The sequence below is a fragment of the Hetaerina americana genome, unplaced genomic scaffold (genome assembly GCF_022747635.1).
Source record: "Hetaerina americana unplaced genomic scaffold, ioHetAmer1.1.p SCAF_60, whole genome shotgun sequence".
NCBI classification, from domain to species: Eukaryota; Metazoa; Arthropoda; class Insecta; order Odonata; family Calopterygidae; genus Hetaerina; species Hetaerina americana.
In genome coordinates this window covers 1,017,582-1,045,527 of record NW_027287206.1, presented here as the reverse complement: position 1 = coordinate 1,045,527, position 27,946 = coordinate 1,017,582, and the positions used below count along the sequence as shown (strand labels likewise).

The 27,946-nt window shown below is 36.8% G+C and overlaps 1 protein-coding gene across 2 annotated transcripts; it reads left to right on the top strand.

Moving 5' to 3' along the window:
* The first annotated feature begins 74 nt into the window (after window positions 1-74).
* LOC139695625 (haloacid dehalogenase-like hydrolase domain-containing 5) lies at window positions 75-27,939 on the top strand. 2 transcript variants are annotated; one of them, XM_071594432.1, is made up of 7 exons: window positions 75-431; window positions 540-752; window positions 863-1,066; window positions 5,724-5,935; window positions 16,834-17,022; window positions 20,964-21,126; window positions 27,702-27,939. In XM_071594432.1, the coding sequence occupies exons 1-7, from the start codon at window positions 369-371 to the stop codon at window positions 27,858-27,860; spliced, it is 1,203 nt and encodes a 400-aa protein (XP_071450533.1). In that variant the 5' UTR covers window positions 75-368; the 3' UTR covers window positions 27,861-27,939. The 2 variants fall into 2 exon arrangements, with proteins under 2 accessions (XP_071450533.1, XP_071450532.1); XM_071594431.1 differs by having other exon boundaries at window positions 20,964-21,144; window positions 27,702-27,938.
* Window positions 27,940-27,946: the final 7 nt, after the last annotated feature.

Below are 27,946 nucleotides of genomic sequence, written 5' to 3'. Positions count from 1 at the left end.
TCGGACATCATATGTTTATTTGTTATCCTTTACATACTATATAGATGGCAGTACTACTGAGTAAGGTATCCAAATCCGAACTCCAGCTGATTTTCTCAAGGCGCCTAACCTATTGGCTACAAAATTCATGCTCCCAAAGCCCAATGATTCTGGACGAAGCTGTAATCTTAATAATAGTGCCATTGAACAAAATAGCAATCGTTTTTTGCGAATTGATCATGAATGATCTGACAAATTACTCAAAAATCGAGTAGCGCACCCCGAGTGGAAATTTTGTGAACCTATAGTTAATTGGGAAATGTGTTGAATTTTGTATCGAAAGGCTGAAGCGATCTCGTCAATCTTTAATGAGATAAGTCAACAATAAAATGCCAGCCATGCTCATTAAAGTGTTCAGTACCACACAATTTTCTCGCTGTATATCGACCACAGTATGTAAAATACTATTTATGAAGCTGAAAAATTAAGCAAAAGAAATTGTTTGCAGTAAAATTCCTGGGTTATGTGCCGCCATCAGAATAGATTTTCTGTCATTTCAGATTCGGAGGCAGGTAAATCCTTTTGGATTACTCTTCGATATAGACGGCGTACTTGTACGGTCCAGCCGGGTTTTGCCTTCAGTTCGAGAGGCATTTGCAAGGCTCGTGGACCCTGAGGGGAACTTTCGTGTACCAACAGTGTTTGTTACAAATGCTGGAAATACACTTAGGCGGGTCAAGGCAGCTCAGCTCACTAATTGGTTAGGTGTTCAGGTAACTTCTCTCTAATTTGCCTCAAATATCTGATCTCATCTGGTAGTATTAGTTTTTAATGTCAATTGCTAGTTGTGCCATCTACTTATTTGCTGAAATTTCGTTTCCAGGTGAAGGAGCATCAAGTTGTGATGGCCCATACACCCTTGACGCTGTTTAAAAATTTCCATCACAAACACGCTTTATTATCAGGTCAGGGGCCGCTAGTAGATATTGCCAAAAATTTAGGGTTTACGAGTGTAACTACAGTAGAAAGATTGTCGGATACTTTTCCTGCTCTGGATGCCTCCGACCACGGAAATTACAGTCAAGTAGTAAGTATGATTATGTCTGCATAGACTAGAATTGCCAAGATTAAATTGCTGCTGAAAATTTCTCGGTTTACATGTAGTAGAATTTTTATATGATTTTGAATCGTTTTATATGTCTATCCTTTAATGTGATTTTGTGCTTTGATAGTTATTTAACGATGCTAGATTCCATCAACACACTTATGGAGAGTTTGTAATCATTAATTTTTGAATGTTAATGCACCCACCTTTGATGGTCATATATATCTCATTGTTAAACGTGTTGTATATCTATAAAGGATTCAGCAGATTAGTGAAATTTCCCTATTTGTTCTGTGTATTGAGATGTACTGTCTGCGAAAAGACTGTCTCAACACACTGTGTGGTGCGGGCCCCTGGCCAGTGTCACCATCAATTTATTATAGCATAAAATCTACCAGTTAAGGTAGGTTTTGGATGGACACAAGCTACGCAACAGTACAATGACAATGCCCTTGCCTCTTCTAGCTGAACACAAACTGACATCCAACACATACTTCCTTTATTCCATCCAGCATCTGTATCATATTCCTGCCCCTTCCTCGTTTGCCTAACATCCTCCACTCTATCACAGTCTTCATTATTCCATTGCCATTCAATATGCTCCGAATCCATCTTTCCTGCCTCCTTATGATTTCTCCCAACATTCTCCTCTCCTCCCCTGCCGTACTCAGCACTTCCTCATATTCTTTCTGTCCACTTCACCTTCTCCACACTCACATTTCAAAAATCTCCAATCTACGCCTATCATCCTGTTTCAATGGCAATATTTCCTCGCCAGGCATAATGATGCTCCATATCAAACTTTTAGTGAGCCTTTTCTTAGCATCCTTACTCAACATACCAGTCATCAATTCCCTCCTCCGTGTGAAAGCTTCATTGCCTTATGCAATTCTACTTCTTTTGTCCCTATTGTTTGGAAATAGAACACTTCCAAGGTAGGTTAACTGTTCAACATGCACTAGTTTCTACCCTCCTCTAATTAAACGTATAACATAGCCTTTCTGTTTCTGGAAAACCACAATCTTTTCCTGTTAACATTTATTCTTATCCCATACCTATCACACTGACCTTCCAGTGTGCTCAGCCTTGTTTGCTACCCCTTGGCTGACTTACAAACTAAAGCTTGGTTATCATCAAATCAAACTGATTTTATGAATTCCCCACCAACTTTCATTCCCATCTCAAGTTCTTCCCATGTCTCTTTAATCATTTCCTCCTCCTATATGTAAGCATGTTGAACTGCACTGGTGGTAATAAACCCCCAGCATTACTCCTCTTCCCAACATTGCCCACCTGGACTCTCAGTCCCCCACTCTTACCTGGGTAGTCTAAGACATTCATTGGTTGCATATAGGCCTTATATCCTTCAAATATGCCCTTATATCCTGCAATAATATCATTCATTATGTCTAATTCTCTCTATCAAATGCTTTCTTGAATTCTATGAAACAGACAAATACATCTTGATGGTATTCTATGCTCCTCTGTATTAGTGACCTCATTATTCCTGTGGCATCACGCGTGCCTCTCCCCTTCCTGGACCCAAACTGATCATCCTCTTAAGTAATCATTTGCCCTGGTCTCCATCCTCTTGTTCGTGATCCTGAGTACCACCTTAGCTATTTGGGAAATCAAACTGATTGTTCATATCTGTCCTTTCATATGACTGCCTTGGTTTTTTATAATTAAAGCTAAGACTGATCAGGAAAAATCTTCCGGCCAAATACCTCCTTGGTATACTTGTATTCCTTGAGTTATTCTGTAAAAATGTCTGGCCATTGAGTAAGCCTGGAACCTAAGCTATCTTCATCTATATCATATTCTCTGTATATGTATTGTCTTTCTAAAGTAATTCCTATGCCCAGTAGTTCATCTGTAAATTCCTTCCATCCTTCTTATATCTTCTCTGGTTCTAATAATATTTTTCCTGTCTTATCTTTGATTTATTACATGGAATTTCTTATTTTACATCCTGACAGTGATATCACCTACCTGAACAGTGTCAGCAATTTCACCATTTTTTTTGTAAACTTTTGCTCTCCTCACACTGTGTCTTCCACCACATTTGCTTTGCACTTATAGTTTCCCACCTCAGTAATTTATTCATTTCATTATACTTCTATCTGCCTAACTTGGTGTTTACATATACCATTTTCTTCTCTCATCTATCTTTCTAATCATCTCACCAGTAACCCATGGCTTCCTTATCCTTTTCTTATCTTGTCCAAGTCTTATAGTTTCTTTTGTGGTTTTGATATCCATTTTTTTATGTATTTCCAGTTGCCCTCTGTAGTTCTCTGCTCCTTTCCCTCACTCATGATTTCCTCCAGCCTGCTGATACTCCTTCCTTGTAGATCCAGTTAATGCATCTACATTCCATTTCCTCAACCATTTTCCCTGTTATATCCTCTTGACTTTGAAATTTCACCTTATTACGACTAATTTATGATCTGAATCCAAATCTGCTTCTGGGATTCTGTAAAAATTGATTATGCTGCTCCAAAATCTGTGGCTGAGCATAGTATAATCTATCTTTCTCAATCCCCAGGCTTTATCACTGTACTGTTCTGTGTACACATATGCCTATTGTGGTGCTTAAACCTAGTATGAGGCCTCATCTCCTGCAGAACTATTATTGCTTTTTCTGTGTGGTCATTCCTGGTTCATAAGCGCTAATCCCTTCCTCACTACCATCTCTCCCTTTGCCTTTATTGCATTACAACCCCCATCACTATCAATAGTTTCCATTTAGGATTACCTGCAATTATGTCCTCTCTCAGATTGTATACCCTGTTGACTTATTTCTCCCTATCATTGCTTAGTTGCATGTAGACCTGATAATGACTAAGTCTGTCTGTTCAACTTTTATTTTTACCAATAATTTTATATCAATCGCTTGCTCGATGTTTACTACACTGCTTCCTAACTTTTTGTTCAATATTATTGCCACCCCTCGCAGAATCTCTATTCTTTGTTGTTTTTTACTCTGTAAATATCGCTTCAGTAATCCCTGCTATTCTTCCATCTTACCTCACTCAGCCCTAAAATATCTGTTCTTCCTCTCTCCATTTCATGCTGTATGTTTGCTGATATCCCTGGCCGCAACATCACCCTAACATTCCGAGCCCATATTTTTACTGGTTCAGTTCTTGGTACTTTTTATAATTTTGCAAGGCTTGGTCCGTTCAAAATTTGTGTCCAAATAGTGTAACACAATCCGACACTAATCTCAACTTCATTAACAATCTTTTGGCATTTAACCTATAGTTTTCTTGCATTAAATCATTCACATTGTTGGTGTGGGCATTGAGTGTTGTCATTGATGGTCATCCACTGCTCGGTTCTTCATCAGTCGAGGTTTGTCCAGGCTGGAAGTGATTGTACCAACAAAAACACTGTGTCCGACTCATAGATTCATTGCCAAAAGCCTCTTGAATCTTTTCACAAGTTTCAGTTTCACTTTTCCCGAGGTAAAACAAAATTCAACAACAGCAAAATTCACGCACACTGTTTCTTTAACACCTTCATTCTCGCCATCACAAGAATTAATAGAGCTAGCTCAGACAAGAATCACTGTTGTGCAGAGACAAGTCGAGATAGGGCCACAAGGAAGACAGTCTTTTGCTTCTCACAGATGGGACTTAGGTGTTATAATATATTCTTCAGGAAGAGAGTCTTATTTGAGACCCCTGACAGGTGTTCACAATGCTTCACATGGCCACTGGGACATTAAGGACCAGCCCAGTCCCAAGCCTATATGCTGACTCAAGGGAGCCTCTGTTGACAACCCGCAGGAGCTAGCTGATGGGCAATTGTGCTTGCGAAGTTTTATCCATGGCTAATCACCCATTTTTTAACTTCCTTTTTAATCCACGGTTTTTAGAATAATTTAACAGGCGGGGAAGGGCCACAAGACCACTAGCTGTTCGTTTCAATGATTTTATTCACGAACTCAATTTTACCTTTCCCGAAGTATACCCTGTTTTCTATGCTGAATCTCCACTTTGGTTAATACCAAAGCCTGATGTTATGACCATGTTACACGTTCACCCTAAAGCATTCACAACTGAGTCGGAATACCAGCAACTTTTTAGTGTGTTCCTTGAATCGCACTTTGACTTCGTTCCTGTTTATACCAATGGGTCAAAGTCAGAATCTGCATGTGCCTGTGTGGAGGTCTCGCGCTACCATGTAGTCCTGAGGGAAAAGCTAAATAAATATTGCAGTGTTTTTACAGTCAAACTGATAGCACTTAGGATAGCTTGAAGCGAAATAAAAGGGAAATAACGGTTCTTCCTTAATTTGCTGGTACTCTTTGAGCTTGTTACAATATATATCGGTACTCTCATGCACTTGTTAGCTCAATAAATCCATTCCACCCTCCTATCCCTTCATAAAAAGGGGAACAGGGTATCCTTCCTATGGACTCCTGGCCATATAGGAATTACTGGCAATGAGAAAGCCAGCAAAGCAGCAAAGGAAGCCTTAGAGAAGCTCGAGACTGATTCCACGTTGGTTCCTGTGGAGGACCTGAACTACAAAGTGTGCATGTAGTTTTAAAGTTCAAAATGATACAATTTTGGTTGGCACAAATTTAATGGTATCAAAAGTAAATATGTCTTTCTTAATTTTTTGGCAGCACTATGATTCCAACTATTCCTTTAAGCCAGTGGAAGTAGTGGTTCTTTTTGGTGAGCCTGTGAGGTGGGAAAGGTCTCTTCAATTACTTATTGATATCCTTGTGACAAACGGTGATCCACGTAATCCATCTAATGTGATAGTACATCCACATATCCCCATCCTCGCCTGTAATATGGATTTCCAGTGGATGGCTGAAGCTTGCATGCCCAGGTAGAGTGGAAAGCATTGATATAGTTTTGCTTTTGTATTGTTTTAGATTAGCAGGATTTTTGTTTTTTTTTATGCCTAATATTCTAGATTTATGTTCTCACGATGTAAATATATTATGAATTTCCCTGTTAGGAAAATATTCCCATGAGTAAATTTCTTCAATAGAAAGATAAAAGTTTCTTGGGACATGCATTCTCAAAAGCTTGAATTCTTCCTTGTCCACATTTTTGCAGTGTGGTTTATTTAACTAGCTGAATGAACCTTTAGTTTTGTTTTTTGTTGTTGGCCTTAAAATATTTGCATGTGGTTCCAAAGTAGTTGCTAGTTTATGGAAGGTTTTCTGCAATTCATGGAGAGTATTTACCTCTCGTATGATGTTTAAGGATTGGAATATTTGGAAGCCACAAAAATAGTTCAGCCATCAAGACATGCATTTGTGCCCAGGGGAAAAGTGGGAATTGTGCTTGAGTTTAATGGTAACAACTAAGGTTTATGAATGCATTGCAAAATTTATTGTAAATGCGATAACCTCCTTGTTTGATGAAAATCGCTCTCCGCCAAGCAAAACTTGAACCCTTCAACCCAGTTTAGGAATTTAAATGCTTGGGCCCTACTCGCACTATTTAATTTTTTTTAATCTCTCTGTATGCAGCATCGCTGAAAATAATTTATATCTTTTTAAATATTTATTCTAAAATTTTTAAACAAAGTAACCCTATGTTAAGTTGCTTATTTTATGCGGTAAATATTTTATCCTACATATTACTTCATATTTTCACTTCTTCATTCGCCTTTAAGTTTGGAGCCTCCGTTCTAAAAGTTCAGTTTTGTGTGATATACGAGGGTAATCCCAGAAGTACTCCATCCAACAAAGGAAAATGCAAAAATTTTGGAAAAAAATTTATTTATTTTTCAACATAATCTACTTTCAGCTCTATACACTTTTCCCAGCGATGTTCAATAAGTTCAATACCCTTTTTATAATAAGAACTGTATTGCTCCTCAAAATAGCCATTAACTGCCGACATCACTTCTTCATGGCTGGAAAACTTTGACCACGGAGCCATTTTTTCAAGTTTGCGAGCAGAAAATAATCAGAGGGGCCTAAATCTGGCAAATAGGGTGCATGAGGTAGCAATTCAAACTTTAATTCATGAATGTTGGCCATTGCAATAACGGATTTGTGAGCTGGTGCATTGTCTTGATGAAGCAACACTTTCTTCTTAGCCGCTTTTGCTTGATTTCTTCGCTGAAACTTTGCAATAAGTTCACATAATACCTGCCATCGATAGTTTTTCCTTTTTCAAGATAGTCAATGAAAATTATCCCACGTGCTCCCAAAAAACAGATGCCATGACCTTGCCTGCAGATGAAACTGTATTTTTCAAACGACTACCGCCTTCGCCTTCTTTGGAGTCTGTTCTCCTTTTTGAATCCATTGTTTTGATTGTTTTTTGTCTCGGTTGTGAAGTAATGGACCCATGTTTCATCCATGGTTATGAAACGGCACAAACTTCTGCTTTGTTGCTGTGAAACTTTGCTAAACACTCAATTCAAACATCTTCACGACACTGGTTTTGCTGGAGTGGGAGGGAACGCGGCTCACATCTTGCACTCAGCTTTCTCATGTCCAAAATTTCTATTAAGATGTGATATACCACACTTTTTGAAATTCCTACTACATCTGCTATCTTGGGCACTTTCAGTCGACGATCATCTAGTATCACTTTGTGGATTTTCTTTATTGTTTCTGGAGTCGTCACCTTATTTGGTCAGCCAATGCGATGCTTGTCTTGACAGTTTATACGGTCTCATTTAAACTCCGATACCCAATATTTTACTGTTGTAAAAGGAGGAGGATTCTACTCACCCTGAGTAGAATCCAGTTCAGCTTTTATATTGGTTGAGCTGAGGCCTTTCAACTAAAAGTATTGTATCAAATAACGATGACCAATTTCCTCCATTTTCACAAAGTCGCTCGCTATTGATGATAGAGAGTGGTGAGGCCTTTTGCCATCACAACTGTTATGATGAAACAAAAAGAAAGAATGATGCACGAATGTTTCCAGAGAAATGTGATAGGGAGATCATATCAAGCAATAAAGACAAACGTAACCTGAGGACAATGCATAAATGCAAAGAAATCGCTTATCTCATAAAGACGGACTTGTTAGATGTATCTTCCTTATAAAGTGCCTTTTCATGTAGTCAAAACAGAACAATTAAGAAGACTTATTATCTAAGAGGCCAAGGGCAACCATAGATATTAAAAAAATTAGATGGCATTTCAGGAAAAAGTCATAACCGAGAGAGTGGAGTAGGACATACTGCGCACGTCGATCCGCAAATGAGGCCTGCCGACTGCGTGCATGTACCATGTACTGAGAATCGTGCAGAGGAGTTTAGGTTAGGAAACAGGAAAATTTGCTGGAGGCCAGGTTGGGTGAATACTAATAGTTAGTGGTCAACCAACTCGAAGTGAAATTCATGAATTTTAGCTGTGGCGACCACCAAAGTGTGAGCAGGTGCATTGTCTTGGTGGAAAGGCACTTTTTTCTATTTCTTCTTTAAATCTGGTTGTTTTTTGTAATTTCTACCTTCAGCTTGTCAAGTACGTGTAATACTCTACTATTATTATTTGACCTTTTAGAAGATAATCAATGAACGAAATTCCTCGACTATTTCAAAAAACAGTCGCCATGACCTTCCCATCTCTGCCTTTTTCGTAGCAGGTCAAGAGATGCAGAGTGCAAGAGATGAGCCACATTGGCCAAATACACATTCAAACACGAAATCCCGCCAAACGGCGAATAAATACTCATATATACAGAAACATATATAAGTTCTCTTTCTTCTGGCTATGCGTGCCACGAAACGCACTGTTCCTTTCCTGTATGATGTTGTATGAATTCTAACCCACTGTCCTTTCCTTTCCTTGTGTATTGTCTATTTCTCCTTTGGTGGGTGAAACAGCCCCCTGACGCCATCTCTTGGCTGAAAGAATCGGGGCGCTTGGCGACATATTAGACCCACGGATCTCAGGGTAAATTGACTATCCTCGATAGCTCAAGTGGTTAAGAGCATCCGCCCGGCAAGTGGAAAGATCCGGTGTTCGAGTCCCGGTTGAGGAAATATTTTTACTCTTGTGATCCGTTCGATTCCGCCTTCCCCACCTCTATTGTGTTCGTCCTTTATACGTGTTCCTATCCCTTTTCCTTATATATGTTTCTGTATATATGAGTATTTATTCGCCGTTTGGCGGGATTTCGTGTTTGAATGTGTATTTGGCCAATGTGGCTCATCTCTTTCTTCTGGCTATGCGTGCCACGAAACGCACTGTTCCTTTCCTGTATGATGTTGTATGAATTCTAACCCACTGTCCTTTCCTTTCCTTGTGTATTGTCTATTTCTCCTTTGGTGGGTGAAACAGCCCCCTGACGCCATCTCTTGGCTGAAAGAATCGGGGCGCTTGGCGACATATTAGACCCACGGATCTCAGGGTAAATTGACTATCCTCGATAGCTCAAGTGGTTAAGAGCATCCGCCCGGCAAGTGGAAAGATCCGGTGTTCGAGTCCCGGTTGAGGAAATATTTTTACTCTTGTGATCCGTTCGATTCCGCCTTCCCCACCTCTATTGTGTTCGTCCTTTATACGTGTTCCTATCCCTTTTCCTTATATATGTTTCTGTATATATGAATATATATATATATATATATATGTATAGTGTATATATGTATGTATATATATATATATATATATATATATATATATATATATATATATATGCACATAAAAATTGTATAGTGCGTGTAAAAATACGTCTGTATCGGATGTGTGTGTGTGTAAAAATACATCTATGTTTGGATTTTTACAATTTTCATTACATAATGCGCATTGTAATTTTTGCGATCATCTGAACATTTTTGTATAGTAAGGTATGCGTTATCGATGGGAAAATATAGTAATTATGGGAAGTAATGTGGGTCTATGATACATATTCTCTATAATTATGAAATGATGAAAGAGATGTTTATTTCACATTTAATTTAGTATAGTGACTATGGTTTCAACACACTGTGTCATTATCAAGGTTTGTTTCTTATATTATAATGAAAATTTGGTTTTTCTTTTATTATAATGGAAATTAGAAAGTGATATCTGAGGTGCTGTCCTGTAAATGTAGATGTTAAACTGGACAATGTATTGAAAGAGGGTTGCCGGAGGAGAGCGCATGCCTGTGTTGTCCTCCAGCATTCCCCTGAAAGTGATTGGGATGTAATGACAACTAAGAGGAGTGAGGGATGGGAATGAGGTTCAAGGGTATGACCTAGGAATGAGGGATGACCGCTGAGAGGCAATAATCGAGTTTTACCCAAATAATTTCATAAATAACTCCTGACTCAAACAGAGTAGTGGATTTAGGTGAAAGTGGGCTAGTGTTCTGAAAGGAGAAGCTCCACAATGCTCCTGGTTATAGCAACCCCGGGTCACAATTTTAGGATTATTATGACCATGCCACTATTTGCGCTACTCTCAATTATTAAATAGCACCCAGAAGTCATAATAATATAGCAAGAGCACCATTTTTTTAACATTATAGAAATTGTTGTTTAGAGTGACATTCAGTAATCCCAAGGGCTAGAATATATTTGAGCTTAGGTCTGAGAATTTGGGTATTTTTATAGTGACTGTTCTTAGTGATGTAACTAAAAACATGCTCTGTTTTGGTATGGAAAGACATCTCGTTTCTCACATTTTTCGTAGTTTTTCATATACCTTGGGAAAATTGGCAAGACCAATGTGCTTACATTTATTTGAGGTGATTTTTATTAGCTATTTATTTTTATCCTTAAATATGTAAGGAAGAGGTGGAAGATCTATGAAAGGTGATTTCTTGCTTTGATTTATGATGTTTTTAATTGTGGCATTGCTATAATAAGCAAGATGAATGAATATATTCAGTGTTCATGGAGGAGGAGATGAGGGACCATTTCTGTCCGAGGTCATTCAAGAAAGCCTGCCCATGTTAGGGTATGCCCTTATATTTTCTCTCATCTTCAGTGAAGATTAAAAATAGGGTATGGGTACATAATGCTGCTACCTTTCCATGTATTGAAAGAAGTATCATCCTTAATGCCAAATTTCTTACACTGCATGGCCTTTGTTCTTAATATTTTGCTGTGTTGGCTTGAATGCTTTCCGTTTGGCAACTGTATAATCTCCTGTCTCTTAACTCCAATCCTGCCAGTCTTCATGGCAGAGCAGCTGGATATTCAATGAATTTATGAAAACTGAGATTATCTCTTTTATTAGGAGGGATCTTGCTTATTGCATGATTGTCTTTCTTGGGCATTTGCATTACAGCTCTGTGAATGTGTGTATGCATGTATGTTGTCTTGAGAGCCTCAAGGCATGACAATGTACTATGCTCTGCATTCCCTTGCTATCTCTATTCCCTTGCCATCTGCATTCCATACTGTCCCAGGATGAGAGAAAGGAGGATTGAGTGATAGTTTGCTTGTGATGGAAGCAGTGTAAGCTTCACTGAAACGAAGAACTTGGCACCAGGGGGAATTAGCTCGTGAATACCTCAAAGGGCTAGCTTTCAATTTCAATGTTAGAATTTTGGAATATTGAGATGATGTGTTTCCATCTGCTAGAATTTTTCCTGCTGTGCTGTGTGATAATTCTCATTTCTTATATGCAGTTAGTTATAAGTGTATTTTCAATAAAGAAATAGATTTATCATGGATTCAAACCACTCTCTTTGCTCCGACCTCTGCACTTGCAATAAGGAGAACATCATGTTGCATATGCTGGTTGCCAATTGTATCAAGCCCAAAAATCTTATTCGAGCATGTAATTAGAATGCTTGGCTGTCATTGTAGTAATTAAAAAATTTAGAGTGAACTTGTTGGGTCATCATTTTACCCTTTGTACTGGTCATAAGCTGCTGAATGGTTATTATTGCTTAAGGAACTAAAGCCGTGCCTTGCAAGATGGGCCATGCCATGAAGTAAGTATTCCTTGGACGTTAAATACCCCCATGGAAAAGACATTTGTCTCAGTGATGCCCTTTTAAGAATTCCCTTGATGAACAAATCTCTAATATAATTTAGAATATAGTTAAAGGAGCATGCCAATTGTCCAGCGCTCAAGCCCCTTGACACTCTTTCATGTCGGAACAATCTTAATTTTTTCTGCAACAAATGTGGTGAATATGAAAGCCATTAGCCACTCCAGTTGTTTGTGAAGTCAATGAGGTCACATACATTAAACTCTTAGTTTTCCATTTTTTTGGTTTATCTGTGCTATTCTCTCTTCTCAGCACCTCAAAATTTTAATAAAATTACAATCACAAAGATTATTAAATGCTATGGAACTCAGGACACATTTTTTGTAATACAAGCGTTGAACACCTCGGCTTTTTTAAAAGCTTTTAATTTCACCAAATTAAAAAGTTGCCAGTATCTAGTTTTTTGATTTAAAAGTTTTCTTTTACTGTGTGTATTTTCACATTATTTCTTCGATTGCATTCATTAGCTCTTAGGATTCCACATTCTCCTTTAAGGCAAGAGCAAGTACAGACCTAGTTTCACTCTGCAACAGATAAGTTATTTATTATCTAACACTGCATTATTTTATTCTGTTTATTATGTTACGAATATGAATTTATATCAGCAATCCTTTTCCTGTCCTTTGTTTTTTCCTGACTACAAGATTGTTTCTGCTTCTGAGGAAAATACATTCCGCTGTTCACTTCATCAGATAGTTCTGTGTCCTTGTTTAACTATTGCGTCACCCTCACACAAATGGCTGGAACATGGAAAAAATTGCTCTTTCTATTGCTAACAAAATACAAATTAATCTCGAGGAATGAAAAAGGAGTGTGTCCATGTATATCCATTTATATATCACGGCCATATCATCTGCATATTTTGGTACTCTTTGTATTTCGATTATCCATGGTTCATCATGCATCCATTAGCAGAGGTAATTGATAGTTTACTGAATTTTAGGGTGATGTCACAAATCCCCATCAGCAGGTCACTGTAGCTAGGATAAAACATTAGACCTCATGCAAAGATACTTCCACTGGGAAACTTATTATTCTGACAAATATATCTTTGTAAAAAATTGCTTAGAATATGAAAATATAAAGTTCCCATCCATATACCCCTGCAACGGACTATGGAAGCCACTCAAGGCAGTAGGTCCTGGCTGGCAAAATCCCGATGAAGGAACGGGTACATTTTAACATGCCAGGACCATTTCACTCGCCATGCGGAAGCAATAGCATTCCCTAACCGATATGACATGGCCATTGCCCGAGCATTTATAGAAAACATAATTTGTTGCCCAGGCATTCCTCAGTACTTCCTAACAGACATAGGAGCAGATTTCACTTCAAAATTAATAGAAAACATTTGCTAGGTTCTCAGCATAACCTCCATTTTCACTTCCGCGTATAATCTATCAGCGAAAGGGAGATTGAAGAGAGAGCTTCAGTCGTTTTCAAGTCTAATTTTTCGTTATATGATGCAGGCCCACAGCTGATTGGAATGAGCATTTGGATTTTGCTCTTATTGTCTGTCAAAACAAGAAAAATAGAATGACTTGATATTCTGCGACATGCTTGCTATACGGCCACTGTTTAACATTGCCCAGGAAAGCTGGCTCTAGACCATCCCCAATCTGAGTTTGATTACATAAATGGATTACTTTACCACTTGAAAAATGTTACATGGGCAAGCAGTGGATTTTCATTCCTGAAATAAGGACAAATTTGCTTATGGTTAGCACAAGCCACCACTTTGTAAAATAGGCTCATGCGCTATCACTGCATTTCCTTTTGGCTCAGCACTCACTTTATGCAATATGTCATTGAATCACTGTCGCATTCAAACCAAATTATTTATGAAATTGCCATTACTCCAATGGAGTAGCTTGTCTCCATCCATCTTAAACCAACCAGTAACTTGTGAAAAATATGATCAAGGACATTTACCACACACATCATTACTATTATGTCACAACCTTGTATTATAACAATGCCTTAACTTTTAACAAAAACAATGTATGGGTGTAATTTCACCAGAACCATCCATTCCATGGCGTGACATGGTCTATGGTACAATATTAAGTGGTAGTTGCACTTACTTCAATGTCCCAGGTCTTCCTCAGTACTAAAGCATAAGTAGTACTGGCTTCACTACATCATAAGGACAAATTAATTAAATTTAACAACCCTTGGATATGCTACTCTTGATAGCTGAGGGTCGTCCCATCTGTAATAAGGTAAGAATGTGTGGATGGGGCATTTGCCAGCCCAAAGCTCATGGGATTACGTTGGAACCATCAGATGTGCAGAAGGCAGTGTACTCCCTACTCTGCTTGTCCATTTCTATTTGGCTGTAACCACCACAGAAATCCAGAATAGAAAATTATCGTGCACCTCCTAAATGGTCAAATATTTCTTCAAAGTTTGGCAGTGGGAATACTTCTTTTTTAGTTACACCATTTTGCACGCGATATTCTATTCATGAACAATATTAGATGGTTTCTTCTGGCGGCGACCTCTTTTTCACTAGAAAAATTGGAGAGGGTCAAGGGCTCGTTGACAGTGAAATTATGCCCTGATTAAGCATTTCTGAAGTGCAGTTATTCAGAGTAGTTTGCAGAGAATGCGGAATGCAGTATAGTTGTTCCTTAATAGGTTTTGCATCTCCCACCTCGATCACATGCTCAACCATATTTGTACATCTTAGAGGATTTCGACTATGAACAAAAATATCAGAATAATCCATTAAGAGCATTTTCAATGGGTGTTAAGGCTTCTGGAGGCACATTACTAAAATCAAACAATGACAAAAACGGTTCCTCTGTTAGTTCTTTGGACCAGACTTCATTCCTTTCATTGTGAAGCTCATTTATAGCCGGTATTGTTCCTCCTTCCATAATGGTTCTACTTGAATATATGTCCCTTTCTGATGGACCTTACCATACTATAACTCGGGATTAAAATGTAATATGGCATGCAATCATTCTCACTTTTCCTTCAAAGGAGATTGTTTGCACTGATCAGACTTCCATTTTTCATGCAGTACAGGACAACTGACACAGGGTTAATCTTAGCACTTTCATCAATAACAAATATTTCAAAGCCACTTTCAGCACGAGGAAAGTCTTTCTTGATAAATGAGACTGCAGTGTGCCGAGAGTCTAAAACAAAGCCCAAACACACAGACTTGAGAGTCTTTAATGGCCTGGCATCATTATCACCTCTCCTCACCCTCTTCTCACTTTCTTTTCTGATTGCATCTTTTCTCACCTTTGTTATCTTGAGCTATAATGTGCTTGTCTAGTAATCCAATCTCTTTGAATCTTACAATATTCCTCAATATTCTAATCTATGCGATTGCAACTCATGTACCTCCTCTTTATCTTTCTGTGACAAATTGTCTAAGCAGCCTAACTGATACTCTAAATTGTTTATTCTGAAGGGTACTGTATTCTCTGAGGAATCAATCTTGGAGTTACTATTAATACAATCATTATCGAAAGAAATCAAGTCAATGTTGACTGGTTTAGTGATGCTGTAATTGAATGGTATTTGGTGGGCACCGTTAGCAATTAATGTTGAATGGCCTACATGTGTCATTAGCTATAAATTTTCATGAAATCTAGTCCAAAAATTCCATGATAGGGGGTCTCATCTAAATCTGTTACCAGCACATCATGAGGTTATGCTTTACTGTCAATGAAAAAAGGAATAAGGCACTGACCTGTCAATATTGTCTAGTATTTGTGGAAGAGGGTTGGAGAGTGTGCCCTGAAGCACTTTTAATAGGAGTATAAATTGGAAGAAGTTATAATTGGTTGGTGCAAAATTCTGACTGTGAAAAAATAATGATTGCTGCACCGGTGTCGACAAGAAATGTATACATCTGTCCAGAGAACTTTATTTCTACTGTTACACCAGCCTGCGGTGTAGATTAATGACTCCCCAACCCCGTAGTCAGGGTCGGCAAGTTTCCCTAATTCCTTTTGGTTTGGCAATTAATTGAACGGTGCCCTGAGAGGTGACACAAAGGAGTAGTGGCCATTCCCTTGCAAGGAAATAAATTTTGCCATGAGTCTCTCCTGTAGCTCATATATTTCACCCTTACTACCTCTGAAAATTAAAAATTTCAGCATAAAATATGATCCATTTTATTCAGGTACAATTATTTCATACTTAAGTGAGGTGTTTAATGACTCATATGGAGTAATTATAAGTTGTCTGTGATCAAAGGCATGCAAGAGCCTTGGGGCATGTGGATACTCTCTGGGCTCAATCATGTAATATCCCAGATTAGTCCAACCTACCCCTTAGCCCATATGGGTCCAATCAGTGAGGTTTATTGTAATAATTTGGGGAGACTTCTTTTCTCTAATTTTTTTCATATTTTTCATTTGCATGCTAATATGATTTGCTCATGAGCGTTGGTAGTTTTTGGACTTAGTACTCCCTAAGAGAAAAATTATAACATGTGTTACTTTTTCATTAGAACCAATAATTTTAAAAATATATTCAGCAATATTTTCATAGTAACAGCGCACATTATTTGCTATAATTCCTCAGCCATCTTTTTTCATACCAGTGAGTCTCTTTTAAGTCCCAGCCATCTTGAATATTTTTTTTAATCAGTAACTACTCATTATGATAACAATCCTCAATATAAACGTGCATCTAAGGGTGCTAACCAGTCCTGAAACTGATTGCTACTGGTTGCTCTCAATAGACCTGTTACAATTGGCCAAAATTATACCTTAAAGTCATATATTGGTGTATAGAATCAGTTTTGTGTAATGTTGGTTTAAATTTCATGCCTTGTATTTTACTTTTTGATTCCAGGCTGGCCCATGGAGCATTCCTTAAATGCCTGGAAAGTTTATATAAGAAAACTTGTAATAGAGACTTAATATATACTGCCATTATTGGCAAACCTAGTGAAATTACTTATCATCATGCTCATATGATGATAATGAGGCAAGCCAAGGAGATAGGCATTAAGGAAAATATAGAAATATTATATGCAATAGGGTAAGTAATTTGTTGTAATATTCTTCTCCTACCAATTTTCTCTGAGCATAACTACTGCTGTGGCTTTGAATCCAATGACATGGCTCATTGAGCCAAGCAAACCTGCTCGGGACTCAAGGGAAACATTTTTGGTGTGAGAGTAACATGCTTGCTAGTTGAAGATTGAGGTTTACACCTAGTTAACATTTTTGCATCCACCCTTTTGTGTGTTTCTTGAACTCACAAAAGTTTGGATTCAACTCAATGGGTGGTGAACTCATTAAACCATCTCTATCATTCAAAAATACGGTAATTCTTCATTAAATATTTGCCATAAGACTATTGTAATAGCATGAAAGTTTCACTTACACTATATGACAATTTTCTCACAAAATTAAATTTTAATATGCTACTCTTGTCTGTCATTTTCCATTGACAGTGCAATGTTTACATTTTATTTTCTGGGCTACTCTGCCTATACCAAGTCAACCTGACTGTTGAGTTGTCAAGCTGTGTTCAGAATAAGTTCAAACCTCCCCTCAAGTGAGTGCAGGTTTGACATTGTCAGAACATGCTCGGTAAAAATAGCTGTTTGATTCACCAACCCCAGTGCTAATTAACAATGCTCATCCTGAGAATCAAATTGTCTCATCTCGTATGTGTCAGTGTCAGGGTATCTCTAATTAATTCAAGTATTTGGCAATATGATGTCTATATTTGAACAATAAAAGCAAAATTCTCCAGCACCAGAGGTAAATGAACACATTTCCTAGCGGGGCCTTCCCCACGTTTCAAATGGTGATTTCTATAACAATTTCACTCCCATCTTTTAACCTGACTGCTCTTGATTCCTCTTTTATCACCTCACTTATTTGTGTCAGTATGAGATACCCTGATTTAGATGATCAAATGTATAATTTGTGCATACTTGTGTAGGTACTTGAAATACGTATAACTTTCAGTTTTTAAATATAATCTTCAAAAACATTTTTTGCTGATGCCAAAGTGAAATTGTATTCTGGCTATTTAATAAAATTGGTTGCTTGGTACCTTACAGTCGTATCCTCCATAAATGTTTTAAATATTGCATAAAATGGAGAAGTTATACATATAGCATATAATGGCCAGAAAGTGTTAACTTTCTTAAAACGTTAGTAATAGACATTATATGTAATACTAATCAACTGATCCAGTTGATCCATTGATCTTGGTTCCAGTCGATCAATTGTTCAATAGGGACCAAGTTCATTTTTTGGACTACTCTTCTGAGATAATGCAAGGTTTATCCTTACCTTGATAGTAAACCATAAGTTTTAAAGGTGGGGCTAAGATCTGAGGAGTTCATAGAAGCCTTAATCTCTAAACATAAAGTATAATAAATCCATATTTTTTATTTTGTCTGCATGCTTATGACTTGGCTATGGAATAGTGGTATAAGTTATACCTTAAAGCTTATTAACATTCCATGGTTCCTAATTCTTCAAATAATTGTGCATCTATATATTACATGACACTCATCCTTAACATATTTAATTAACTGCAATGATATTTTGTTACCCAACCAATAATAGCAATTGTTTGATAAATTTGATGACCTACTAGCTGGTTAAATGATTTCATCATATTTTTTTAAATTTATGTAATTATTACATTGGGATTCGACATGTAAGCATGCTCATGACCACTTCTCCAGGTGGATAATCAAGCAAAAAAACCATATGCATCAAGAATGAAAGTTTTCAGATTTAACGATAATGTAAAACATTCCATTACTACCATGCTACAATCTGAAAAAGTAAAAATCATTCGCATTGACTGGTATCCTGGTAAGGCCAATGATTTTTATGCTTAAAATTATTGTATTTTAATGCATATTTAGCGGATGATTCCATTAAAAGCTACTGTTGTGGAATTGCCTGCAGTTACTAAGGATTCCAGAATTAATGAATGTGTGATAAACGATTCCAATCTCTGGTAGTATTATTTTCTTATTGAAAAATTCAAAGAAACTGTGGGGGATGCCACGAAAGCAACTTTCCATGGATAAATGCACATTTAAATGCAAGAATTTCAAAGTTTAAAAATATTATTTATGAAAGTTAAGAATTTATTTTAAGGAGAAGGAGAGATTTATTTCATATTATGATATTATAGGGGTTATGGCACTGAAATTGTATTTATTTAACATGTCTGATTAGAAAAAAATGAAGGAAGATTTGTGAATTGATGAAAAATGATATGACTCAAATTGCATTCAAATACAATAAGATTAAATCAAACCAAATATGCAGAGAGTTGTGGAAAAAATGGACAAAATACAAATTTTTTCTGTATGAATATGTATGTGCATTGTAAAATACAGTTTAACCTCACTTAACGAGCACATCGCACAGGGAGTAATTCCTATGACAAACAAAAATATTGGTCCCAAAAATGACTAGCTCAACGAGCTACGGTACTTTCCACATAATGAGTGATGAGGAGTGGGACATTTCCAGATTCATTGTGTGCCTGTTTCTGCAGTTTGTGTCTAGCACTCATTCTACTAGCATCTTAGCTTTGCTAGTGATCATACATTTTTCCAAGCTTGTGGTCAAGCATATACTCGGTCATTTTTTGTACAAAGTTTAATAATATTTTGTGCATAGTTCTGAAATTGACCCAGAAAAGAAATCTGTAAGAAGAAAGCCATGAGAGAATAAAAGTAAAAAAATAACAGTATAAATGGAAAGTAAAATCAGAAACAAGGCGTGTGTGTGGGCTGATCTATCCTAAAGAATATGTACAAGACAGAGGAGATAACTGTTTCAAATAGAGTGACAAGAGTATCTACCCAGCAGTTACGTATTCTGGGCAATGTGAAAGGTTGCTTCTCATATGCATAAGCGAAAAGCAACTGCAATTTGACACCCTTAACAAGAACATAATTTGTAAGAAGGGGAAAATAATTTTCACCGAACTCGTAATAAAGATGTCAGGATCATAAACAGCCAAACAAGTAATTTAGGAGGGCCATGCGCCATGGTTTGAGGAGTTAACCAGAAGAACCGTTGTCCATGGTGTTGTGAAGCAAGGTGAAGCAGCAAGGTCTGAGTCAAAGGCAGCAGAGAAATTCATCAGTGACTTCAAAAAGCTTGTAGATTCTGAGGGTTCCCTACCACGACCTGTTTTTAATTGTAATGAGACAGTTTTATTCAGGAAGAAGATGCGTAAGTGAACCTATATTTGTGCACATAAGTGGAAGAGAATGTACTCCCGACCACGAGGCAGTTTAAGGCCATCTCATGCTGCTTTTTTGCAGAAATGGGATGTAAACCTCCTTCTTGTTAACCATTCTAAAACTCCATGAACTTTCAAGAAAAGTCCGAACAAGAAGCCCAAAGTCCAAAACAGCAGGATAAATGAGATGTGAAGGTCATGGGAAACTGTTGCATCATACCATGAGTGTGAGGCGTCGCCCTAATAAGGCAGTGGCAGTGCATGCTGTAAATTTATTTAATGATCATTCTGTGACACATTTTTACCAAATTTTGAAGCGTCAGCGGAAACAAATGCCTCTAAATAGCTTTCTAGTGAAAAGCAATTAGGTATCTATCATTAATATATAACAATTTATTTCACTTCTTTTTTTGCTTTTACAAATTTAATTTCTATGATTCTTGGTTGCTTCATTCTTTAATAGAAGAAAAGTGGAATGTGATCTGCAATCTTAAATGATGTATACATAATTTTCTTAGAATTAATCTTTTAGATAATTTATTTTTTTCAGGTTTGAACGCATTATTATATTTTACATCAATTTTTAGGTGAAAAGTTGTTTCCCCAAACGAGTGTTTCGCTTTAAGAGAAAGATCGTGGAACTGATTAGGCTCAAATTATGAGGTTCCACTGTTTTAATGACTGTCTAGAATATGAATTCTTCTTGATTTACAATGGAACTTTTTGCTCTCTTTCATTTGCAGTGACAATATTTGTACAGACATATTTGGTGCCAATTTATATAATCAGTATTTGGCAAGAAAACCAGTGAACGGTGACATATATTTTCCACGAGTAAATTGCAGTGTTGATGAATTTTTAAATGGTGATGATATGCACGATTTGAAGCATGGAGCTAGAGCCTGTGTAAGTGTCCTTGTTGAGGTAAGTTTTATTGACAAATACCATTTTTCGTAGGATTATGGTTATCACAATCATATGTGGGTCGTTCAATGAGGGAAAAAATGGAGGAGTAAATTGTTTTGGTGGCTTGTTTTAATTTGTCAATATATTCTCCTTTTAGCTCGGCACACTTTTTTTAAGCCAGGCTAAGAATATGATTTTGGACGGTCCTCAAAATAAGCATATTTGTTGGTAATGATCTCTTCGCTTTACATGAATCATTTTCCACCAAGCCATTTATTCAAGTTTAGAAATTTAAAAAAGTAAATGTGGGCAAAACTGGTGAATATGATGGTTTTTGTAATAATTCGAAAATTAATTCAATACTTTTGCCATTGAAACTATGCTGGTCTTGTGCATAGTGTTGATGGAAGAAAATTTTTTTTGCCCAATGAATACATATATTCTTGATTTCTTTGCTCAATCGGTGCACCAATGAAGCATAATAGTCTCCATTTATCGTTTTCCTATTTTAGAAGTAGTCAACATGAATGTTTCCACATGCTCCCCAAAAAACCATGGCCATCACCTTGTTAGTGGATTTCAATGTCCATAAATTGAAGAATACAATATATTTTTCCTTTCTTATTAATTTGGTTCTAATAGTTTCAATGCTTAAGCATCATCATGCATATGCATTTATGGGAAGGAGAAGAGGGGTGTTAAGCATCAGCAAAGGCGATTGTTCACAGTGGGGGGGAGGATGGGTAGTTAGGTCTTTCCATGAAGGAAAGGGATGCTTCCAGGATTGGGGATTGGTATTTAAACAATAAATCGTTGACCAAATGACCCTTTTTCAAATTTTCTCTGATTTTCAGCTCTTCCCTCTTGTCCATTCTCCTTCCTTTGTCCATTTGGTGCATCAGTTGCAGGTTGAGATGGCTCCCATGATTTTCTTCCCACAGATGCTTTGTGAAGTGAGATTGCCTGAGGTCACATTTCCTAAAACATCATTTATGTTCCTCCAATTGTCTTTTTAATGATCTCCGTGTTTGGCCTATGTAGATAGTACTAGTCCCTACAAATTAGCTTATAACTGTCACTTTTATTTTTTTCCACTTTGTCTTTGTAGTATTCATGAATGATTTTAAGTTGTTCGCATTGTTGAAAGGTATCTGAAATTGTTCCGTAGGGTAAAGGTTGGCCATCTTTTGTGAAATCAGTCCTTAATAAGGGACTCTACGCAATTTATAATCTTTTAAATCCATATTAACTGTAGTTTAGACAAAATATTGTTTGTTCCAAGGGAATGTTTTCTGTGTAGTATTTTTTCTATTAAATCTTCTTTGTACCAATTTTTCACTGCAATATCTGCGTCTTTAGTTCTAGAACAAAATTACTTTTAAAGATAGGTATGTCTAGCAGTCAATTTAGCAGAACATGAAAAGTGGATAACATTTAAAATAGATAATGTCGGGAGTTGAAGGTGATGATTCTCTTTTTCTTCTCCCCCCTTCACCCTCCTCTCTTCCTCCCTCCCTACCCCCTCTCTCACCTACTCCTTCCCCCACAAGAATGGTATATGAATGGACCACAACTTGACTAATTTGTGCCTGATGATGACACCTAAGCGTTGAAACTAGTAGTACCAAAATAAAGAACAGTGAAAAAATACATTGTGTCCTTCATTTCATGAACATGAACTTCCCAAAGTTGAGCCAGAAAACAGGGAATACAATTTCTCTGTTTTAGCAGCCGAATTGCCTTTAGAAAGCCGCTGTTTCGGCCATTTCTTTGTCTCGTGGTGTATCCATGCTTCATCCACAGATGTATCAACGCAGAAACTCATCAGGATTGTGATGGAAAAGTGTCAATCCGGCCTCAAAATCAATGGCGTGAATGCGATCATTCCCCACTGAGAGCAAACACAACACCCCTCGTGCTGAGATTTTTTCATGTCCAATTTTCCATGCAAAATTGAAAACACTGCATGCAACTTGTGATGTGCCAGTTGCCTCAAATATTTATTGCAAACTTTGATTTGTCGACAACTGAAAACCATATCGCGGTTTTGGTCAATATTTTCAGAAGTCCCTTCTAGTGGACATCTTGAATGATGTTCATAGTTAATGGCTGTACGGCCACGTTTAATATCATTTACCAAAATGTAAATTATCACAAACACAGGAGCCAATGTGTGATGAACTTCATTGAACCTGGCTTTCATCTCTTTTAATGTTAAGACTTTTATGTAGAAGTGTTTAACCACCCCCCCCCCCCCCCCAAATTCATTTTTTTTCAATTTTCTAAATGAACAAAAGTATGTTGCTTTAATGAAAATGTAACCATGTGATGAGTACAGTCGAAAATTTAACAGCAGTATAGTGAGAGAGGTAAGGCTTACTAAGAGCAAACCTTTTCCAATACTAGGAGTGTCATTTCTTGAATCTGTTTAAGGAGTTATTGAACAACCCACATATGCTTGTACTCAATCATGTGTATATGCATATAAACAGTCATAAATAAGGGAAAAGCAAAGAATAAATAAACAATCAAAGTAGTGTCATTGTATTTCTTTTTAGAATCCTGTACAGAAAATGCTTGCGTGTGTAATTTTTTATCAGCTGTTGGTTTAGAATTTTTTTAGAAAATGCAAATAACACAAAAAGTGATTATTTTCATATTAATAAAAAGGTGTTTTATAAAATGTGCATGAGTGAATTTGTGTTCAATTGTTTCAATATGAATTTATAATATAGTTTTTACAATTATGTATGTAAATATAATTTTTACAATTATGTATGTAAATATAATTTTTACAAGTCACTAGGTTATTGCAGTGATTACTGTACTTTTATACGGCCTGAAATGTTATTACCAAACCATTTTTCACTCCCTTTGGATGGTGGTATCTTTATCATTGGCAGACTATTGTTTAACCCTCTGGAAACCCTGGAAACATTTAATGATATTTTGCAGACAGTGGGTTTATGAGAACCCACAGTTATCTCTGTAATTTTGGCTCAATGTTGGTAATGGACATGTGGTTGGCATGTGAAAAAATTTGCTCCGTATTGGTGCACAATCTTCACCTATTATTCATAAGGTGGAGTGATATAGTTGATAACATCATAATTGAGTGTAAATTCCCAAGATCGCTAGCCTTATTTAAGATAAAATCTAGTGATATGAAGTCAGTAGTTTATTTCTATAAATACTAAACATGAATTCACATTTGGTGTTCAGAAAGTTTTACATTACCTGAGTCAACATCAAAGCACACATGCAGTGATATTTTATCTTTCCTAGACACCAAAAGTGAAGGGCTCTCAATCAATTTTTAATATAATTGTAAAATATTTTTTCCATCATCCAAAGGTTGGCATCACTGGGGGAATCAGGATAAAACTGGGCTTAAAAAACTTCTACCCTGAGACTATCTTTGGCTAAGCTATTAAGAACCGTAATCATTAAATAATCATGAATGGTAAGCGTGGGATAAATGGCCTTGGCGCATGATTCAGGGTATCAATGTTGAATTTTGGTGCATCAAATGACAACTTCAACAAGTATTAAGGTGATGTTAGCGCCGGTAATTAAAATTCAACTGCCTGAACATTTTGACCTTTCGCATCCTTCAGATTTGGAATGAGTTATCATCAACCAGGATGGAAAGAGGTTATTTCGAAAATGTACATGGGGAAAATAGACTTTCTGTGATGCATTTTAGTCAGTTAGGCGGATAATATATGGTAACAGTTCCATATCAAGCTCGTGAGGTATGAGTATGGGTTGAAGTCTTTTGAGGATCACATAATTCCCCAGGAAAATGTAATTTTTGAACATTTAACTCTCCACTCGAGGGTTCATTATCTAAGGATGGATCTTCGGATTATTACCCATGTTAACTGACTCTTGTGGCTATGTGGCTTTGAAAGATGATTAGGTATGGGACAGAATTTCAAGATGTGAAAACAGATGCAGCTGCGTTCCTCCTATACTGTGCCATATCTGAAACAATTTTCATTTTTCAACGCTTGCTTTTTCAGGGGTATCCATTCACCAATATGGCAAATCACATTTTATACTCACATAGTCTTTAACGTAGCTTAATAATCGCAAAAATCATAAGAGCTAGAAACCTGATTAAAACCCATTTCGTAGCTTTTGAAGTGAACCTTCTAAGATGTAATAGTAACTTTACCTCAAAGTTGAGGTATTTTAAAGGCCAATTTTTTTACATGCAAATGATGCGGGATGAATTTTTGTGACAATCTTCACCACATTTAAGAATTTATATATTAAGTAATATTTATATTAACAACATTTAATATCGTTGTACTTATCAAAATTAATTTAGTATATTATTATAAATGGTTTTAGTCTAAGGCTTCAAACCAGCCTTCAGGTTGACAATGTTTTTTTTAAATATAGCATTGTTTATACAAGGCATTTGTGCATAAAACATACTTCTTTATTTTTGGCAAGGACTCAAACATGTCTATTTGTGCCATTTTGATGGCTTTTGTTCTCATACATATCTATCTGGGTGGGATGGGTTCCCACAATTAAGAATAAAGCAAAGAAATTTAGCATAAAGGAAGCTTTACATGTAAAGCTTACAACCAAACTATTTCACATTTGTAGCAAAAAATAATGCCTTTACAGCTAATTTAACACATTTACGGGACATTCCCTTACATTTATCTTATTAAAGACAAAAGAATTTATACAAAATATGGTCTCGTACGCAACAAGGTCTGTCATAACCTTCTCATAGCCTCTAATAGTGCCGCTCATTCACTGTTTGATCTTTTGGTGACATACTATATTCATAATGAATAATCCTTTCCCCAATCAAAAAAAATGATCAACATTACCTTCATGTTCAATCGCGACATCCAAGTATTTTTGGGTCAAGGGAAAGATGGCCCCTTCCACTTTGAAGACTGGGCTTTGGTTTCTATATCACAACTATAAACACAGGTTTTGTCGCCTGTGACAATTGTTTTTAAGAAGTTTTGGTTGTCGCATGAACGATGGAGCAGTTCCTGGCTGATGTCCAGATGTTTTTACTACTGTTCATCCATTAGCACTTGCGACACAAATTTGGATATGCTGCATGCCCAAAATTTCTGTCCAAATGGTGTAACATAATCCAACACTAATGTCAACTTCATTGGCAATCTCCCTGACAGTTAGCTAATGGTTTGCACGTGCTAAATCATTCACACTCTTGACGTGGATGTCGTTTGTTGATGTCGATGTTCATCCACTATAGCAAGCATTTGTGGGCTCAGACAAGAGTCGCTGTTGTGAGGAGACAAGTTGAGATAGAGCATCGAGCAAGGTGATGTTTTACTTCTCACAGACCCTGCTAGAAGGCAACACCTCGCTGATGGTGATCCATCAAGCAGTTTGCGTGTAGAAAGACCAGCCAATAAAACTAATATTTTTCACCTCTGTTGCTTAAAAGTTTCATGTCATGCTATACATTTCTGGTATCACAGACCTGGAAAAGGTTTGCCTACGTAAAATTTGTGGCTCAAAATGCATGATCGATTAAATGAAACCTAAAAATGAAGCAAGTTAGCATCATATTTTGTCGAAGTTTTTGTGTGATAAAATACATGCTCCCAAATGATTGTAAAATTCTTATAATCTTGAGAGAATCCAATATTCAACAAACATTATGTACACTATGCAAACATTGCAAAAATATGAAGAACCAAAGTTCGGAAAGAAACCATTGCACCTGCTCATTCTTACTTCCAATGAATTTGAATGGCTGAATATTTTCAATCAACATCAGACCAATCAGCTTCACTATCTCATTGTGATGAAGTCATTTTTTGGTCAGTGGTTTCCTCCAGCATTTGCTGAGGGTTGTTTGAAGTCTCTACTTTTTTGCTTCCATGTTAGGAAGTGATATAGTCATTGATTCTTCGGTATTGCTGCCCAAAGTTGATGAGGAGGCTTGAAGGTTATCTAATAGTTGTTCATTTGAGTGCAAAGAAATATATGGTGGTTATAGCAGTCTAAATTGCAATATTAGTCCTCAAAGATTGGATTGACTGATCCTAAGTTCCTCAAGGTCTTTGGAATAAAAATTTATAAGATTACTGTTCAAACTAGCTTTTGAATGTGGAAAACTGGTCCCACCACTATGCACGAGCATATTTACCGCATATTTGGTCAGCAGCATGAAGAGAGTTGAGCGGGTTGTTTTTAGAATGTGGTTCCAAACATTTGGCATAATGCTCTATTCTTCAAAGCAATCACTTAATGAGCAAATTATAACCTCCAAATTATTTCCTCTCTCATTTGTAGCCAAATATGCACATTCATTCACTCATGATCGCACTATGGGGAACTAATTTTATACCATCACATGCTTCACTAGAAATTTATGAGGGCAAAAATCATGGAGAAAAATTTGAAAAAAAAAAGTAAAGTGCAAAAGGTACCGTTATTGGTAACTTCTTCCAACTGATTCTGGCACTCTAATATGATAGCTAATAGCTGATATGGATATCATTTATCAGTACCCTTGTTTGTTATTCATTTCATTCACATGCATGATTTTTTTTCTTCTTCAGACAGGAGTGTTCTCACCAAATGAAGATAAATTCTTGGTGAATCATATGTCACGTGATTTCCTGCCTGTTGAAGAAGATATGCTGAAGCCAGATATTCAAGCCAAAGATGTTTCAGATGCGATTGATATAATATTTTCTAGGCAAAATGCAAATGAATAACGAAGCCATTATAAAAGTGATATATTTTACAATAAATTAAGAGTGGTGCTAATAAAATGTGCAAGCATAAATTTTTCTATATTATT